Here is a 20,287-nt window from a genome sequence, read left to right on the forward strand (position 1 = left end):
CATTACATTCTCTGCCATAAAGGGGATATGCACACATGTAAGAGCCTTTATTCTTCATAAGCCCTGCGCTGGTGAGATGTGTGATCCGGGGCGGCCATGTTGGCTCAATCGCAGGCAGCTGTCGGTCAGGCTGGCTTTCAGTGAGCCGCGTATGTGCAGCTGGCTCGGCGCACCTCTCTCCCGCGGGCCAGCCCTTGCAAGCGCAGGCTCTATTGTGTTGCCAGGGTAAGATTCCCCTGCAGAACAGCACAGATTGTGACTGGCTGGCTCTGTTCTCCATCCAGACCCACCCCTCCTCCCTCCCTCCCTCCCTCCCTCCCTCCCTCCCGCACACTCGCTTGCTCACTCGCTCTTCCCCTCCCACGCCCGCCGCATCTCCATCCCTCCCTCTCATGCCTCTCTCCCTCCTTCCTCTCTCTTTCTCAAACCTTCTTTTTTCATCTCTCTCTCCCTGCCCCACTTTCTCCCTCTGTCTGTAGCGCAGTAAGCGTTGAGTTGCGATGAGCCATGTGTGCAGGACCAGCGAAGCTCCACTGAACGCGGGAGCAGAATGTGGTGTCGCGTCCCACTTGCTGTGCGCGGTCGCCCCAGGGCATCCTGGGAGAACGGCGCCAGGGCCGCTGCTTACACACACCGCCGAGCGATGGAGCACCAGGGTGAGGACGGAGCACGCGATCGGCTGAACGCAGAGCAGCCAGGGCTCCTTCCCCACAAGCCCCTGAACAGCCCTTCACCGGCCCCACAGCAAGCCCTGCATGACTTACACACGCCTCTAATGGCCTTCCTCCATCCTCCAACAGCCCTTCACCGGCCCCACAGCAAAGCCCTGCATGACTTACACACGCCTTTACTGGCCTTCCTCCATCCTCCAACAGCCTGGAAGACAAGCCTCTCCAGCCTTGCCCAGCTCTCCACTAGCACCAAACATATGCGGAGCGCATGTAACGTCTCATAACCTTCAAAACTCATGTACGCGTGTGCATTGTGGGAGATCAAGGTCGCGCATCAAGCTGCATCCCATAGAATGGCCTTTCTCTGTTCTCTATCAATATCGTATTACCTAACAGGCGGGACGGCCAGGTCTGGTTCTGAAGCAGACGATCGGGCCGGTTTGCGAGGTCCCGCAGGAAGCGTGGGCGACCCGGGCTGTGCCCTGCGCGCAGAGGACCCCCTCCTGTCTCAGCCCGCCCGGTTCTCCGAAGGGGGCTCCTCTCCTCAGGAGACCTCGGTGTCCCGCGTGGAGCTGCATCCCCACGGGGCCCTCCGCTGCCAGGGCGCAACCGCTACTGAGGCCTGATTGGTCGGGACGCTGTAACGCACTCGGCCTGCCCCACTCAAGCGTGACACCCGAGCGCATCCGGGCTATGACAAAGCACTTAAGCCCCCCCCCCCCCCCAAGGCTGCTTAAGAAAAGGGCATCCCTTCTTCTTTCCCTCTCTTTCCCCATCCATCTCCTTTCCCTCTCCCTCTCTCTCTCTCGCTTGCTCTCACACTCCCCCTCCCTCCCTCCCTCCCTCTCATGATTGGGATCTGCAGTCGAGCGGATTAACACGTTCTGGCAGGAGAAGCAGGCTGCCTGCTCTCTCAGCACGTGCAGAAGTAACACAGGGAGAGAGCATGTGTGTGTGTGTGTGTGTGTGGAGGGGGGGTTGGGTGGTTCGGTGTGTGTGTGTGTGTGTGTGTGTATGTGGGGGGGGGGGGGAGGAGGAGGCACTTGCTTGGACAAACCCATCAGCTGGCAGCACAGCAAAGCCATGAATTTTGTGTGCATGCATGTGAACATCTTTTTCTGCTCCCTCCCTGTGAAACAGGCCGATTTCGCCAGTCGGCTTCTCAGAGAGGCTCTCTGGGGGAGCGCTGCCTCTGGAAGAGCGTGTCAGACCCCATCAGGCCCGGGCCGCGCCAGCCTCCCGCTCCTGGGTCCCATCTGAGGGGAAGTCCCTGCGCGGAGCGCGGCTGGGCCGGGCCCGGAGCCATCCGCGGCGTCCCTGAATACTGCATGAGCCCCGCGCTCGCGCTGCGACCCGCTCGGGCTTGCGCTGATGCGGCCCGGAGCGGCCCCACGCCCCTGCGCGCCGCCAGCCAGCGCGTCCGCTCAGGAGCCATCTGCAGCTCCGGCCTGCGCTCTCCCCGCCCGCTTCCGCGCGGGGAAAAAAAGAGCTGCTGGTCTCTCTCCACCGCGAGCTCTCTCATCCCCACACCAGAGCTGCGCTTCTGCGCCTGCCGGTCCGGTGCGTGCGTTACGTGCAATTTCAGACTCCTGCACACGATCTAAATCTTTAACCCTTTGAAGAGGAGGTCTTCTGGAATGTTTTTGCAAAATTCCTATTCAGTGAGTTCTAGAACTCCGTTGGTTTCATTTAGCAGTAGCGACTGTGACATCAGCATTAGAATGTTCAGTTTAAAAGATTCTAATCACATGTTTGTGATCTCACACATTTTAACCCTTTCATGGCTGTGATCACATCGGATGCGCTTCGTAGGCTTGAAAACACTAGGCGCACTACCAGTCTTGATTTTATGAAGCCTACCCAGTAAAAAGCAACGGACGAGTTTTTTCTGCTGTTGCTAGGCAATCGCACTCTGCTCCAATCACTTGGCTTACTTTGTTAGCATCGTTAACGCAATTAGCAAACTAATTTTACTGGAAAGTTTAATTTGTCATTTGTTTTTTTTAAACAATGGATAACCAGAGAGTACTTGCATTCACTCTTTTAGAGAGCGAGTTACAAAATTAGTTGAAAAATAACTTTTGTGAAATCGTATAACTGGGTGGGTCGAAACGGCAAGAACATATTCTCAATAAAATTACCAGGTTGCAAAAAATACTGGTTGAACATTACTGTGTAACAGAAGGTACCAGGAATGATTATCCCTTACTGTAGATGATACTGAAGAATAGCATTACTGTGTGGAAGAAACCAGTGAACAGTATTATTATGTTGCACACGGTACCAGCTGAAAGCATGGCTATGTTGCAGCAGGTGTCAGTGGAGAGCATTACTGTGCTGCAGCAGGTCTCAGTGGAGAGCATTACTATGCTGTAGAAAGTCTCAGTGGAGAGCATTACTGTGCTGCAGCAGGTCTCAGTGGAGAGCATTACTATGCTGTAGAAAGTCTCAGTGGAGAGCATTACTATGCTGTAGAAAGTCTCAGTGGAGGGTGTTACTGTGCTGTAGAAAGTCTCAGTGGAGGGTGTTACTGTGCTGTAGAAGGTCTCAGTGGAGGGTGTTACTATGCTGTAGCAGGTCTCAGTGGAGAGCATTACTATGCTGTAGAAAGTCTCAGTGGAGAGCATTACTATGCTGTAGAAAGTCTCAGTGGAGGGTGTTACTGTGCTGTAGAAAGTCTCAGTGGAGGATGTTACTGTGCTGTAGAAAGTCTCAGTGGAGAGCATTACTATGCTGTAGAAAGTCTCAGTGGAGGGTGTTACTGTGCTGTAGAAAGTCTCAGTGGAGGGTGTTACTGTGCTGTAGCAGGTCTCAGTGGAGGGTGTTACTATGCTGTAGAAGGTCTCAGTGGAGGGTGTTACTATGCTGTAGCAGGTCTCAGTGGAGGGCATTACTATGCTGTAGAAAGTCTCAGTGGAGAGCATTACTATGCTGTAGAAAGTATCAGTGGAGGGAGTTACTATGCTGTAGAAAGTCTCAGTGGAGAGCATTACTATGCTGTAGAAAGTCTCAGTGGAGAGCATTACTATGCTGTAGAAAGTCTCAGTGGAGAGCATTACTATGCTGTAGAAAGTCTCAGTGGAGAGCATTACTATGCTGTAGAAAGTCTCAGTGGAGGGTGTTACTGTTCTGTAGAAAGTCTCAGTGGAGAGCATTACTATGCTGTAGCAGGTCTCAGAGGAGAGCATTACTATGCTGTAGAAAGTCTCAGTGGAGAGCATTACTATGCTGTAGAAAGTCTCAGTGGAGAGCATTACTATGCTGTAGAAAGTCTCAGTGGAGGGTGTTACTGTGCTGTAGAAAGTCTCAGTGGAGAGCATTACTATGCTGTAGAAAGTCTCAGTGGAGAGCATTACTATGCTGTAGAAAGTCTCAGTGGAGAGCATTACTGTTCTGTAGAAAGTCTCAGTGGAGAGCATTACTCTGCTGTAGCAGGTATCAGTGGAGGGAGTTACTATGCTGTAGAAAGTCTCAGTGGAGGGTGTTACTGTGCTGTAGAAAGTATCAGTGGAGGGAGTTACTGTGCTGTAGCAGGTCTCAGTGGAGGGCTGGGCCAGCAATCTGGCAGCAGGTCCAGCTGTCCCTACTCTTTCCATCTCACTGTCCTACAGGCGCCCGTCCAATCGCAGGAGGGGACTGGAAAGTCTCTAATCTCCCCAAACCAGAAGGGAAATGCCTGTCCTGGCTTTGGGGGTGGGGGGGTGCTCGTATGTAGAATGATCACAGGCAGGGGCAGCTATTCCAGCCCCCGTGGGTCAGCAGCACCCATCTGGCCCCAGTAACAGGGCCACACTGCTCACACCCCCCACAGGAGCCCCAATGTGTCGAATCAGGGGCCAGAGCCGCGCTGAAGACGCCGCTCCAGATACACCGTTACAGCAGGATCCCATCACGGCCGCGCCGACGGAGGCAGGAAATCAGACGCTTCGCCCGTTTAATCACACGCTGCCTCCGAGACAGCGCGGCCCGTGGACGTATAACCCACCAGGGCTCCGTCAGCCCGCAGAGGCAAAACACCCCACGCAAAAACACACCACCGCAAAGCAGAACTCCTAAAACAGGCCGGCGCTCGTGTGTACACGGTAACCACAAAACCAGCAGCCGGTAACCCAAAACACCCCACGCAAAAACACACCACCGCAAAGCAGAACTCCTAAAGCAGGCCGGCGCCCGTGTGTACACGGTAACCACAAAACCAGCAGCCGGTAACCCAAAACACCCCCACGCAAAAACACACCACCGCAAAGCAGAACTCCTAAAACAGGCCGGCGCCCGTGTGTACACGGTAACCACAAAACCAGCAGCCGGGGAAGAGGGGCTCCCAAAACCGCCCTACGCCTCCCTCCCTCCCTCCCGCCACCGGCCTTTTAAGACGTACCTCGATGATGTCGGCGTTGGTCCGGCTCTCGTGCGGCTCGTTGTACTCGGTGTACTTGAGCAGCACCTTGTCCATGTCGGTGCTGGCGTACTGGAACAGCTTGTTGGAGTGGTTGAAGATGATGAGGGCGATCTCGCAGTCGCAGAGCACGCTCAGCTCGTACGCCTTTTTCATCAGGCCGAACTTGCGCTTGGTGAAGGTCACCTACAGAGGTGTGGGGGGGAGAGGCATATAATTCAGTGGAATGATTAAAATAGGGGGGGCGTGGAACCGAAAGGGTGAATGAAAGGATGAGGGTGAAAGAGAAGAGGTTGTGAGAGCGGTGAGAGAGAGAAGTGGGGAAGCGCACAAGAAAAACAGGGAATAAGATATGGGGGTTGAGCACAGGAGAATAACAGGAAGGGAAGGAGAGACGCAGGAAAGCGCAGGACAGAGAGGCGAGGGAGATGAAAGGGAGAAGGCGGAAGAACGAAAGATAAGGTCAAAGAACAGAAAGCTGGACAAACACCACACACGAGCCGGCACAATCAACTGTGGAAAAACAAGGAGAAAGTCACCTCACACAAGTCAATGACTGAGACGGCACTCGCACTAACACAGCGGGGGAAGTGCACTACGCTCACCTGAGCACAGAATCTCACACAGATCAAAGGGGGGCAAGGCAGATTTTCTGGAGGGGTTTTTTTTTGCTTTTGCCTTTTCGTGCACGGTGCGTTTCAGAGAGGAGGCGCGTGTAAAAGGGGGGCCTGACGCAGGGAGCCAGAGAGAAAGAGCGCGGGATGAGACGGAGAGAAAGAGCGCGGGATGAGACGGAGAGAAAGAGCGCGGGATGAGACGGAGAGAAAGAGCGCGGGATGAGACGGAGAGAAAGAGCGCGGGATGAGACGGAGAGAAAGAGCGCGGGATGAGACGGAGAGAAAGAGCGCAGGATTCTTCGGCTGTGTGACATGCGAGACCTCCGGTCTCCCCCTCCATCGCTCTGCTCTGGCACTAATTGCTTCAGCGCTCGTCGTGTCACACAGATGCAGCTCTCTGGAGCAGGAGACAGCTCGCTCGCTCGCTCGCCCGCCCTCCCTCCCTCCCTCCCTCCCTCCTCTCTCTCTGCTCTCTTCCTCTCCCTCTCTCGCTCCCCCTCTCTTCTCCTCCTCCATGTCTCTCTCACACTCTCCGCTCCCTGCCGCCACAAATCAAATTATTTCGGGGTCGTTTCCATGGGCAACCGCCTTCTAGACCACCCCCCCCTCCCACACACACACGCACACACACACACACAGGAAAGCAGGGCAAGTGTGCAGCAATCTCAGAGGAAATGAAAAATGATGGCAAACGACAAAATGAATGGAGTTGATAGAACGGATTTATACGTAACTGTCAGAAATATTACATTTTCGATTGCAGGGCTCTATGTATAAAATAAACACTTCCTCTGACAATGCTCCTGATGAATAATCCGGCCAATGACAGCAAATGTGACAGCGGGTAATAATAAACTGTGAAGTATCAACAGTTAGAGCGGCACTGTGGCTTCCCTACACATGGATGTCGGCGCTAAGAAGAGCTTTGATGCTAACATAAGGATTGTGAGACTCTGGTGCTTAAACACATCGACAAAGCCCAGCCTCCTCCTGAGGAGCACAGGGGCTTTCACCTCATGAGCCTAGGTAACCGTGGCGATGAGAGGAGAACCCATTGCTTAATGGCATTTACTGCTCAGCCTGGTCTCCCCCTGTTCTGGGATCAGTCCTCGTTAAGCCATCTCTAAGCAGGACTAAAGCCTTTGTGCCTGGCGTGCGTGTGGCACCGGGACAATGCATTACAAATGACCGGCAGAAACTCCAAAGGGAGGAATGGAGGTTCTGTGGAAAACTACAATATTAGTGACATTACTACTGCTCCTGCTACCTATAGCAATTAATAAGAACTACAATGACAACAATCCACATCATTTTGGCAATTGAGACACCACAGATGAGTCTAGTCAATCTGATCTTTACTGGGCTCCTCTGACTGGCGCTAGCACGGGATGCCCTCATGCCCTGGATGAGGAGAGGCAAGATTCGCAGCGGGATTGTGCTGCACAGCCGGGCAGGTCCTCCAAAGGGCAGACACTAGCGGGCCCCCGCTGCGCTGCGGGTCTGATGCTAAGCTAACTCCAGGCCTTAAGCTGACGCAGCCCTGAGTACGGGCAGAGCGGCGAATTAAAGTCCTGTCGGGTCACGTTTCAAAAGACGACCGTCTTCATATCGGCGCAGACGCCCCCGGAGACGCCTTTCGTTCCGCTCCCCACCTTCCGCCACCTGTCTCCCCGCAAATTCACTCATCTGATCAAACTTTTCTCACGGCTGTCAACGCCGCCCGCTGATGAAGTCATCCTTGATCGAGGTGGAAAATGTTCATTTCATACATTTCCGTGGGATTTTGTCATTCCGTTTGTTTTCAGGAGCAACTCCAGTGCAGCTCGTTGAACATGGGGGGACAGCAACAGGACGGGGCGCACAGGAGGAGTGCGTACTCTGCTACGAATTCAGGAGCCAGGGGAACAGGGAGAACATCCTCAGCTTCTCATCTTAAGAGGATTTGTGGTGCTGCTGCTTTTGTGTTTTTTTTTTTTAACAATCCTCTTCTTCATGGTTGTTCCTTGTTGCAGCAAGCAGCACCTACACCCCCTTACAAATGTCAGATGTAGTAACATGGCCCAGGAAGACTCATTGGAACAGTGGCAAGCCACTAACATTAATTCCGGCATTAGAAGTTAGCTCCGCTACCCAAAAAGCAGACCTATAACATAACTGGTGTCGGGGCCAATTCTCATGGAACTGCCATGCTTGGGGGACTTATCTCACTCTGTTCATCGGAACAACTGCTGTTTTAAAGCATGCCTTTTACAAGAACTCCACATCATTTGCTTCTTATTTTGGCTTATTCTGCTTCAGCTACCCACTGACAGAAAGGACAGAGCTCCTGTAGAAAAGCGCACAGGAGACTCACCTGTCTGTTCCTCTCATCTGTGATTCTCTGTATCTGGATCTTTTTTCTCCCCATGGTTCCGGTGTGGCGGTGGGAGAGACGGGGGAGTCAGCGGGCGGAAGGTGGGCGTGGCCGTCTGGAGGGGAGGGGCTGTGGCGTCGGTCACTGGGCGCTGGTCTGGAGACTGCGGCAGCCGGGCCTGGAGGGTAAAGAAATGCAGAAACGCAGGGCCTGGAGGAGGGGCCTTCAGTTCATCGTCCTGGAAACGGGGCCGGTCATCCAGGTGTCCCGCCTCGGGATCCTCTCCCCCAATCAACTGCAGGCGTTCGGTGCGTGTCACTCCTGGAAAGAAAAGGCAGGGAAATGTGTTTGTTTAATCAATGTCCATATGTGTAGCAATCTTTCATTGCTTTCACTTGTTATGAGGAAATGCGGATGTATTGGAAAGCAACTTTTCCATCCCTATGGAATTGTCCTGAACAAAGACACTGATCAAAACTGATGAGACATCGATCGGCAAAGGAACGTTAAATCAATGATATTTTATTTGAAACAACCCTAATGCACTTCGTAACAACCGAGCACAGGAAGTGCAGCGGTGACACACCGCGAGGGAACCCTTCTCCCAGGGTTTGTTTTCCCCAGGGGAGGGGTGAGGGTGCTGCGCGCTACAGAACCTTCAGGGCAGCCGGAGAGAGGCTGTGCTGTGTCAGCTTCACTGGAGACATCACCTCCACACCACTGATCTCCACAGGCCCCCGGCCAAAGCCTGCCTGCCTGCCTGCCTGCCTGCCTGCCCAATGTGACGCAGAGCATGTGAATGCACTAGCCACACACGTCCCTCTTATGAAGGAAAAATCCGGAATAGATCAAACCTGGAGGCAATTAACTGAAAAACAAAACCTACTTGAGTTTAGCACTAGGGTTGCAAAATTCCAGGAATATTTAGGGTTCCCTGGGAATTAACGGGAAAATACGGGAGTTAATGAGGATACATGGGAATTACCAGGAATAAAAGTAAAATTGTGGGGGCTATTTGCACAGGCTGCATTTACCATCGCCATATGCTTATGGAAACATAAACCTTTTACCTTATAAGAAGACATAATCGCAAAACCTACTAGTAGAAATAAACTATAAACTAAAAATAAACAATTTAGTTTTGGGTTGAACATTGATTAAATTAATTTTATTTTTACATGGGATTCTTTCACCGAACAATAACTTTCACTTTCACTCCCTCTGACGGAGGAAACCCCTGTGTATGCAGATGGTTGCATTTCCACTGAATTCCCATTAAAAGGAATGCTGACAATTATCTGTGCATGGAATGAAAGTGAAACCAAAACATGCCACAGTGTCTAGAACTCCCATTTTATGTTCATTTTCCACAAAGAAACAATTCACTAGTATGAGCTGACATTTCATATTCAAACTCAGCAAAAAAATTCTTAACTTCCCATGTAAAGTTTCCAGAAAGATTCCAGGAATTTACCAGACATTTTCTGAGCTTTAGCGACCCTATTTAGAACTGAGGCATTATTTAAGGGGATAATAAAAAAAAAAAAAAAACTTCACAAGGACTCGCTGCTGACGACTGTGAGGCGAAGTCAAATCCAGATCGGCCCTAAACGGCCCGCTCAGCGCCAGTTCGCACAGAGCTGGGCTGAGAGGCAGAGCGGCACGCACAGTGAGTCACTGGGCCAGGGCCTGGGGAGGCCACAGCTCAGAGCGCCGCTCGCCGCTCCACTTCCCCAGCTCGCCACGGAGACCCGGGGGCTGCGACATCACCCCCTTTACAGCATCCTTTCGACATCAACGTGCCTTATGGGTCTGAACAATGCCGGAAGAGTACCGCGCTCGAGTTTGCCCACTTTGGCCTCGTATTGGCCTAACGCACGAACACAGAGAAAATCTAAATGGAAATAAATGAATAAATCCATGAAATAATTATCTGAATCCCAGAATCATGAATTTATTCATGAAATCATTTGCTTTGCTCATTTTTATGCAGGCTATGTTTCCCTCCACACCGTTACATAACAGATCCATGTTGAAATGAACTAACCGATCAAACCTTAAGGTGAAAAAGAAGCGGTCTGCTTCCTGAACCACCTGTGTGTGTGTCTTTAAACAGCGCTCGGTTGCAGTACATACACTACAACTAGAACATATCTTATTTACATGTTATAAATACAAACATGGTAATGCGTCAGATCAATGGCACTGGAGTTGAATGCATCCCTAACACTGAAAGAAGAGAGAGGCTGAATGTTGGTCCACAACAATCTCGGCATGGTAATCTTTCTACAGTATTAGAATCCCAATTATAAATCAGAGCTATCAGCAATAAGCCAGTATCACATCCCATCTTAACAGAAAATTCTAAATAAGAATGAAGCCATGAGAAAACCGGGTTACAGGCCGCAGGGAAACCACCAATCAAAAGCCAGCGATCCACTTCATGCGATACTCAGCGGAGCAGCATGAGCGGTGCTGATTGGAGGATTCTCCCTGGGCTATCCGGAGCATAGCCTGCAGCTCAAGGGCAGGGGGGCCGCGTGCTGTGTTCTGGCTGCGAGGTCAGCTGACGTGAAAAGGCTTCTTTATCCGCCGGGTCGCTCGGAAATCAGCCGCCCGCCCTTCATGCTCTGAGAGGCCCAGTCCCAGGCCCAGCCCTGGATCACACCAGCACCCTCACTCTCACTCACACTGGGCCATATCGGCCTACAGGAGGCCTCCAGTGTTTCAGGCTCAGGTCCGACCTGAAGAAAACGCCACGAAGCCCTTCTCAATAACACCTTTACACAGACGTGCTCACGGCTAATCATCGTCATTATGGGAGGTGGCCTCAGAGTGAACCCAGAGGTATGACGATACAAAAAAACTTCCAGCTTAAAGCAGCATTACAAAGGCAAGGTATCTGGGGCTGGATGTGGGCCTTTCCTCCCTCAGTGAACATCTGACTTCACCTTAACTGATCCTCTTCTCGAGAGCCGCGATTTGACTGAGGCGTCCTATCGTGGAAAGGATCTGGAGCCACAGCTGACACATGTACAACAGGGAAGGCACACATGCAAACAAAAGAGCCACACACACAAACTCTCACACACAAACAAACAAGCATGGCAACAACAACAATTTAAGGGGGATTTCCAATGCCATCCTCAAAATCAGGTGTAGGCCGGTAAATCCAGCCCCCGAAGCAGGGTTCCTTACGTCCGAAGCCTGTCAGAGTAAACGTTTCCGCTCTTTATGTAGAACCCCACTGAAATGGAAAATGAGAATGGAGGTGTGAAAATTAGGGGCAAAATTGGATCCTTGTTCATCCAGCTGTGTGATTCTTATTTTACAGTGGAGAGACGGGTCTCCAGGGTGACCCAAATACACAATGCAAATGCACACAAACACGTGCACATCCACACATGCTGATACTCACACGCACGTACGCACAACCGCACACGCACGCACGCACGCACACACACATTTTTCAAGAGTCCTATCGTTGCTTATTCAGTAAAATGAGCCTTGTTGATTGACACTAATTGAGATAACTTTACCGAATGAAGAAAATTGTGACTTCAGTCTTAATGAAAAATTCAGTATATTTTGAGGCTCAAACAAGTCGAAGAGTCTCTCTGAATGAGTGTGGGGGGGGGGGGGGGGCTGCGGGGGACTAGCTGTGTTGTAAGTCATTGTGAGGCAGCCTGGGGCTCTGAGATTACAGCCTGTACCCTGGGGGGGGGGGGGCCTGGAGCTCGGCCAAAAGAGCGCAGAGAAATCCATCACCTTTCCCACTCCACACTGGCCCGTCACCGCCAGCCTGCTGCTTAATCAAAGCGTCTCCTGCAGGAGCCAATCACACAAAACAATCAAACGCAGCTCTCCTGGCGGCCAGGCTGCAGCTCCAAGCCCCTACCCCGCCTCTCGCCAAACCCGCTAACCGTTCCAGGCCTTAGAAGCCAAAGACCTCAGGCGACACTGTAGCATTAGCATCGCAATGCTAACCAAGGACTAAAAACTGCGCGGCTACCCAAAAGGGCGCGCTGTGAAACTGAGTGTGAAGGAACGCGCCGAGCCGTCTGTCGAGCATGGCAGCGGGGTTCAGCGTCAGGGGAATCCGTGACAAAAGTCACATGATCAACATCGTCAACATCCAGTTAATCACACCGATCTGGGGTGATGCGAATGAGGCCAGGAAGCAGAAGAAGATGAATAATTCCCATTGGGAAGTTGCTTTAATACAGTGCCTTCCATCAGTTTGGAAGTGGATTAGGGCGAAGGTGCGGACATGGATGACGCACGGCTCGGTTGGCCTCTGCCAGCATGTTCAGCACACATCAGCACAGGTGGAGAGAGAGACAGGGGCTACTGGCAGCTAAACCGGGGGATGATTAGATGGAGAAACTGAGAGAGCGGGGGGTGAGGAATTCTGCCAGGACCCTGGAGAACCCCCTCGGTTTGGCACAGGCAGCCAGGGGATCCTAACGAGCGCGGTCAGTCAGGACCTTGTGAGGCGTCGACGGACAGCCGGCCGCTAGCAGGCCTAAATTTACCAGGGTTAGTCACGGTCAGTGAGGGAGAGGAGCACGTGGTCTGAGGGCGTAATGTAGGGTTGTGAAACAGCGCGGATGACAGCCTGACACACGCGGGTACGCTTATGAGGCGCAGAGGGAGAAGCGGACGCCAGGCCTGGCGAGGGCTCCCATGGCCCGAGCCCCCACGCCGCCCCACGCCGCCCCACACCACCCCGCCCGCTTGGCTGGGCTGCGCTGGGCTGGGCCGTACCAGGCTGCAGCTGTCCTGTTCATGGCCAAGTCACAGAGGACTCCAGCCCTGCCTGTGATTCCAGCAGGTCAGCAGCCCCGCCCACGCGGGCGCTAAGTGGGACAGCGCTAGCTCTGCGCGCCGCTCTGGGACCGCCGAGGGTTCGCCGCTCCGCCCGCGCCGGCCAGCGCCGGCCCGCCGCCTCCATCGCATAGACGAGAGCGACCGCTAGCCCCTGCGCTACCGCGAGTTAGCTTTCCGCCAGCGTAGCCGAGAGCCTGCAAGGGACCCGGCAGCAATGCGGCGTGGGATAGCTGGAGGCCCTGGCTGAGCGGAACTCGATCCGCTGACCGCAGGGTGTGGAGATGCAAGGACAGCACTTCTCTGTGGGGGAGGGAGAGGGATCAGTGTTCCTCAGCTCGTCAATCACGCTCCTCAGAATTCACACACACCCTTACATAAGCACTCCCGCTGAAGTACACACTCACACACGCACTAACACACACCCTTACATAAGCACTCCCGCTGAAGTACACACTCACACACGCACTAACACACACCCTTACATAAGCACTCTCGCTAAAGTACACACTCAAACACACACACACGCACTAACACACACCCTTACATAAGCACTCTCGCTAAAGTACACACTCAAACACACACACACGCACTAACACACACCCTTACCTAAGCACTCTCGCTAAAGTACACACTCAAACACACACACATGCACTAACACACACCCTTACCTAAGCACTCTCGCTAAAGTACACACTCAAACACACACACATGCACTAACACACACCCTTACCTAAGCACTCTCGCTAAAGTACACACTCAAACACACACACATGCACTAACACACACCCTTACATAAGCACTCCCGCTGAAGTACACACTCACACACGCACTAACACACACCCTTACATAAGCACTCCCGCTGAAGTACACACTCACACACGCACTAACACACACCCTTACATAAGCACTCTCGCTGAAGTACACACTCAAACACACACACATGCACTAACACACACCCTTACATAAGCACTCCCGCTGAAGTACACACTCACACACACACTAACACACACCCTTACATAGGCACTCTCGCTAAAGTACGCACTCACGCACACACACATGCACTAACACACACCCTTACATAAGCACTCCCGCTGAAGTACACACTCACACACGCACTAACACACACCCTTACATAAGCACTCTCGCTAAAGTACACACTCAAACACACACACATGCACTAACACACACCCTTACATAAGCACTCCCGCTGAGTCAACACTCACACACGCATAACACACACCCTTACCTAAGCACTCTCGCTAAAGTACACACTCAAACACACACACATGCACTAACACACACCCTTACATAAGCACTCTCACTAAAGTACACACTCACACACGCACTAACACACACCCTTACATAAGCACTCTCGCTAAAGTACGCACTCACGCACACACACATGCACTAACACACACCCTTACATAAGCACTCTCGCTAAAGTACACACTCAAACACACACACACGCACTAACACACACCCTTACCTAAGCACTCTCACTAAAGTACACACTCAAACACACACACACGCACTAACACACACCCTTACATAAGCACTCTCGCTAAAGTACACACTCACACATGCACACATGCACTAACACACACCCTTACATAAGCACTCCCGCTGAAGTACACACTCACACACGCACTAACACACACCCTTACATAAGCACTCTCGCTAAAGTACACACTCAAACACACACACATGCACTAACACACACCCTTACATAAGCACTCTCGCTAAAGTACACACTCAAACACACACACTAACACACACCCTTACATAAGCACTCCCGCTGAAGTACACACTCACACACGCACTAACACACACCCTTACATAAGCACTCTCGCTAAAGTACGCACTCACGCACACACACATGCACTAACACACACCCTTACATAAGCACTCTCGCTGAAGTACACACTCACACACGCACTAACACACACCCTTACATAAGCACTCTCGCTGAAGTACACACTCAAACACACACACATGCACTAACACACACCCTTACATAAGCACTCTCGCTAAAGTACGCACTCACGCACACACACACGCACTAACACACACCCTTACATAAGCACTCTCGCTAAAGTACACACTCAAACACACACACTAACACACACCCTTACATAAGCACATTCGCTAAACTATACACAGACGCACCCTTACACAAGCACTCTCACTAAACTACACACACACACACGCGCACGCGCACGCGCGCGCGCCCCCACGCAGTGGCACTGCACGCCCCTCTCCAGCGGAACATGGTCACAGGGCAGGCGGCAGGCAGCGAGGTGTGGATGATGACCCGCAGCTCCAGCATTGCTGACATTTGAAATGAACTCCGATACACCCTGACAATCAACAGCGGCAACGCTGCCCAACCTGTACGGCAACAACCCGCCAGAGACTCCACCCAGGCTTCCGCCGCCCTGCCCCGCGCCCCGCGCCCTGCGCTCCCATACGCAGCACCTGCCTGCGGCCCGCATACCACCTCGGGCCAAGATGCGAGATAAAGGCCTTGGAGGACGCGCCCTGTTGCCACGGCGATGACATGCATGCGACAACATTGCGGCGGGAAGGGGGGGGTGGGGGGGGAGGATCTCCATGACTAACGTGTTCTCCTCAATGGAAGGCTGCCACCGCCAGACAAAAAAGGTCAGCTGTTCTATTTCCAGACGCTCGACGAGTTTCCAAAAATAACCGCTCAAAACAGACGCAGTGTTTGAGGCCCGAGTCGTCGGCGTGGTCGCGGCCGGCGTGCCCCGCTGCTCCGAATGCCGCCGCGGCGAAGGCTCCGTTTCTCACTTCCCCTTCCACCACACGCCGGACCAACCGGCCGACGTGCTGACGCACAAGCCGGACTGAAGAAAAGCAAGATGGCCTCTGTGTTCATCAAGGTTCCTACTCAAATTGCTGAAAATAATGTCGAACATTTTTTGCAGGGACATTTTAAATAAAAATTCATTTACTTCACTTCCTGGCAGATAGGCTAGATCGCAGGAGAAAACCGATTTTGAGGCATTATCTCATTATAAAGGTTTCAAGTGTTGGGACAGCGCAAACACACTCCGCACATGCTCTTAGCACAGAATAGCGCTCGTGTATTTCTTCTTGGTTGCAAATGCCACCAGGCAAGCGACTGACTGACGAAAACAGACGTGTTTTCCTTGCATAACGGAAAACGAAAGAATACTGAAGGACGAGGGGTACTTTGTTACTGCATTCCTTCCTCTTTTCTCAGACGTGTCCCTGTGGTGCAAACACTGCAGCCACCATTCATTTCCGTCCTCCCCGGCTTCACAATGAGTCATGCCCTAGAATCTTTCTTCTTTCCCAAAAAAAATAGCATTTTCCGCATCTCCAACGGTTCGCTCTAGGCTAGCGCGTCTTTCAACTTAGTTCAATGTTTCCATACTGTAACGAGCAGGCCTAGAAACATCTCACATCTTCTCTTCGCCATCTTACTTGCACAACTTGGGAGGAAAAATATCCTCACGGGAGGATGATTATCTAATATAAAATGGCAGGACAAAACAAATATGTTTTTTTATGGCTTGGTTGTGTAGACAGGAATGCATTTCAAATCAATAAAATGCACTGCACCCACGGTAGAGAACAGGCCGTGCACAACTGCGGTCTGATTGTTTCAACCATTATTAGCACACTCCTATTCCTCCTGCTCAACATCAGCACAATGATTGCAATTGTTTTGTCGGCGGTTTAACTATTTTATGTGTATCACAGTCATTATTAAACCTGCCAAAAGTTCTTTCTGATGGTACAAACAGTTTTAGTCTGAGAAAAATATTTGTGGAATTTCAAAGGCAAAAAAAAAAACCTTAGTTTCCAAAAAAACGACTGGCACTTCCCAGGGATTCGTTCTGGGCTGTATCATGGTGACTCAGCTTACATCGGTTAATTTAATGCTATGAATGTGTCTTTGATGGCAATGCAAATCTGTTGCTGCACTGAGCAGCAGCTCAAAGCGATGGCAGCCCTGACCGTGCACTTCCTCTTCTTCTGTGGGCAGCAGACAGGTAACGGTCGTGGACGGGAACAGGTAATCATTAACAGTGCATCAGGAGCACAATCAATCTGCCCGCTCTTCCTCTCGCTCTCTCTCTCTCTCTCTCCCTCTCTCTCCCTCTCTCCCAGCGCCTCCTGTCCCTGCTGTTGTCAAACTACCAATAATTCTTCAAGAGGAAAAAAAAAAAAAAAGAAATTAGATTTGCAGAGCACACTATCTCTGAGAAAGCCTGAGCATGCGCATGCATTTGTGTGCGCATTTCTGCATGTGTGTGTGTGCGTGCGTGTTCGGGCATGTAAAATGCTGCGTACATTCATATAAATTAACAACCAATAATTAAACAGGTAAATGATCTGGAACTCATTATAAAATTGTTCTTTTTTTCCCCTCTAGGACTCCAAAACCACACCTCTTCAGTGACTGTCGTCTGGGACCTCGTGTTCTATTTTGTTCTCTCCCTTCTTCACGTCACGTAGGCCTATTTGTTGACTTTCTCACTCTATTTTTAGCACTAGTGCTAAAACATGCACCTTCATCCATTTTAATTGCATTCATATCGAAAGAAAGTGCGACTCGTTTCCATTTCATGCTCAGATCTTTTTTGCACAGGTGATGGTAATGAGCTGGATAAGCAGTAATCCCAAGCCTGCGTCCGGTTTCTCATCCCCTGGTTAAGCAGACGGGTTTGCCACTGAGGCAGGCTGCACAGCAAATAGGCGAAAATGTTCCTGTTTCGTTCAATAAAGCTCCTAGCGTACACCCCACACAAACAGATCCTGTCACTGAAACAGACCCCTCCGAGACCACTCAGGTGGAGCTGAAACATCCCGTGGCTTAGGCTACCTATCATTTAAAGGCAAAGCAATGGCAAGGCAAATTTCCTTTGCTTTGTCAGAAAGACTGTTATAGTAACTTCTTGCATGTATGGACAGACTTTACCATATAGCCTCACACATACCTTTACCAAAGCACTGCAGGGGGTGTGTAAAACGGCTATGGAATTAGCCAGAAATTAGCCAAGTGGCACCAAGTCGCCTACAAGGATCACTTAATCTTCCCACATGCGTATCATAGCTTATAGCAAGAATGCTTCACAGAATGCTTCTTTATGTCCACTGCAGTTAAAAAATGTGCTAGGTGTCTGTATTTTCTGTGATATAACTGACAGAAAACACAGACCCGTATCATAACAGTCACTGTGTACAGGCAGCTAAAGCCGCTGGGAGAACAGAATCACTTCAATCATTAGGGTCCCACTAATCAAGAAGAGACAAGCCAGCTGAACCTGGTGCTTTTGTCATTACATTACATTATAGGCATTTAGCAGACGCTCTTATCCAGAGCGACTTACACAACTTTTTACTTAGCACTTTACATTGTATCCATTTATACAGCTGGATATATACTGAAGCAATGCAGGTTAAGTACCTTGCTCAAGGGTACAACGGCAGTGTCCTTACCCGGGATTCGAACCTGCGACCTTTCGGTTACAAGCGCAGTTCCTTACCCACTGCGCCACACTCCGTCCTATTAGTATCACAATTACTCACCAGCTCAGGGAAACTCACGTAATTAATGCATCTGTGAACTCACTGCATTTCCATCAAGCCTTTCATTTAATCCCATAGCACTTTTCCAGAGAGAAAGGAGGAATGTCACCTCCACCACCACTGGCTAGTGTGAGCCTCCAGAGTGGGCATTAACCCTGAGTGAGTATTAACCCACAGAAAAGCCACTGCACTATACATCACGAATATGAACCCAGAGCACAGTAAAGCCACTGCACTCTACAGCACGAATATGAACCCAGAGCACAGTTAAGCCACTGCATTCAACTACATGAACATTAACCCTGAGCACAGTTAAGCCACTGCACCCCACCTCATATATATTAAACCTGAGCGCAGTTAAGCCACTGTACAACACTTCATATATATTAACCCCGAGCAGAGTCAAGCCACTGCATGTAGCTGTACAGTCATCAGCAGTCCACAGCCACTGGCCACCTACACCAGCACAAACATACACACAGCAAAAAATACAGAGCCAGAGGTACAGAGCTTCATTTGGTAAATTCTGGTTCAGGCCCAATATTTTGTTTCCTTTTGATTTGTGCAAAGCAAGAGACATGCATTAGCCCAAGGAACTAACAAGTAGGCAGAAGTGTTAGTTCACAAACCGAGTGTCAACCATTCTAACAAAATACCTTTCTCTCTTTAGTCGTAGACATGTAAAGTGAAACACGACCACCAAAATAAAGGTCCTTTCCCAAATTAAGGACAGAAAGGGTTAAAAACTCTGAAGCAGCCGGCTAACATTTCTTCTGTCTCCAGGCCTGAAGAGAAGCCTGCTACACAAAGCAACGTAACAGCAACGGCCCTTACCCTCGGACTACTCCTGCAGTCGGGACGGGCGGAAGCGACGCCCGCGGGGTTCTGCCGAGCGGTACGGAAAAGAGCAGAGCTGAACGTGCGCTGAATCGCAGCGAAGCGCAGGACACGGTCGCACGCCCAGCAGTCCCGGGGCCGAGGTGAGCCTGTGCACGAGCGAAAGGACGCTTCGGGGGGAACAGCTCCTGTCCTGGGACCGCCTGAGAGAGGAGTGACCGTTCCGCAAATGACCCCCCGCGGAGTCTCCTTCCTGTGTTGCCTCTTCCTTCGGCTCTGACCCCCGCACCCGTCCCTCCTTCCAGCCCCCGGCAACTGCCACGCATTCATGGCTGCCCTTAGCGGTAATTGAGAGGACGGTGAGAGCTAGGAGCTGTCAGAGGGCTGGGGGGAGGGGGGGGGGGGTTAGGCTGTAGTAAAGCTGTTTGTCAGCCCGTCGTTACCCCCCCACCCACCCCCCCTACCCCCGCGCACATGGTGTGCGAATTCTCTCCTCGGATTTGCGGGTCGCGGTAAACGCAGCCGCAGCTGCTCTCTCACCTTTTGTGTGACCCCCCCCCCCCCCATCCTCGCTCTGCCCTCACCCTCACAGCTGTCCGCCGGCGTGGACCGCGTGCATGTGGTCCGGCGTGAACGCACGCTCCCAGGCTTCGTCACGTAGGACACGCCAGGTTTCTACGCAGAAAATGGCTGCCCTGAGGTTCTTGTGGAATGGACTGGGCCCGTTTCCACGGACCATGTGTACCCAGGCAGGGCGGGGTGTGAGTTATAGGTTGGGTGAGGTCACTGCTTTAGGAGTTTCATGTGCTGGAACGGAGGGACTCGGTGAGATTCCACCGGCTTGGGTAACAGTTGCATCATTCAGCTTCGAGGGAAAAAAAATGAACAGAGTGGAAAAGATCTGCAGTGAGAAGCTCTTTGGTGCTCTCGCTTGCGTGGGTCAAGCAACAGCCAGGCTAAATTCTAAAGGGGAATCACATTTTAACAGAGCAACGTTTGG

The 20,287-nt window shown here is 51.5% G+C and overlaps 1 protein-coding gene across 7 annotated transcripts in view; it reads right to left on the reverse strand.

The window, feature by feature from the left end:
• The window catches only part of mef2d (myocyte enhancer factor 2d), a 67,127-nt gene that overhangs the window by 24,619 nt on the left and 22,221 nt on the right, over nucleotides 1–20,287 (reverse strand). For 6 of the 7 annotated variants that reach the window (XM_064351546.1, XM_064351585.1, XM_064351567.1 and 3 more), the window contains exons 2-3: nucleotides 8,038–8,358; nucleotides 5,050–5,253 (exon numbers count right to left, since the gene is read on the reverse strand). In XM_064351546.1, coding sequence (XP_064207616.1) covers nucleotides 5,050–5,253; nucleotides 8,038–8,091 — 258 coding nt within the window. In that variant the 5' untranslated portion in view covers nucleotides 8,092–8,358. Of the gene's footprint in view, nucleotides 1–5,049; nucleotides 5,254–8,037; nucleotides 8,359–19,284; nucleotides 19,583–20,287 lie in introns of those variants that run through there. The other variant, XM_064351535.1, reaches the window with a different exon arrangement.

Source organism: Anguilla rostrata, chromosome 1 (assembly GCF_018555375.3).
Source record: "Anguilla rostrata isolate EN2019 chromosome 1, ASM1855537v3, whole genome shotgun sequence".
Lineage (NCBI taxonomy): Eukaryota > Metazoa > Chordata > Actinopteri > Anguilliformes > Anguillidae > Anguilla > Anguilla rostrata.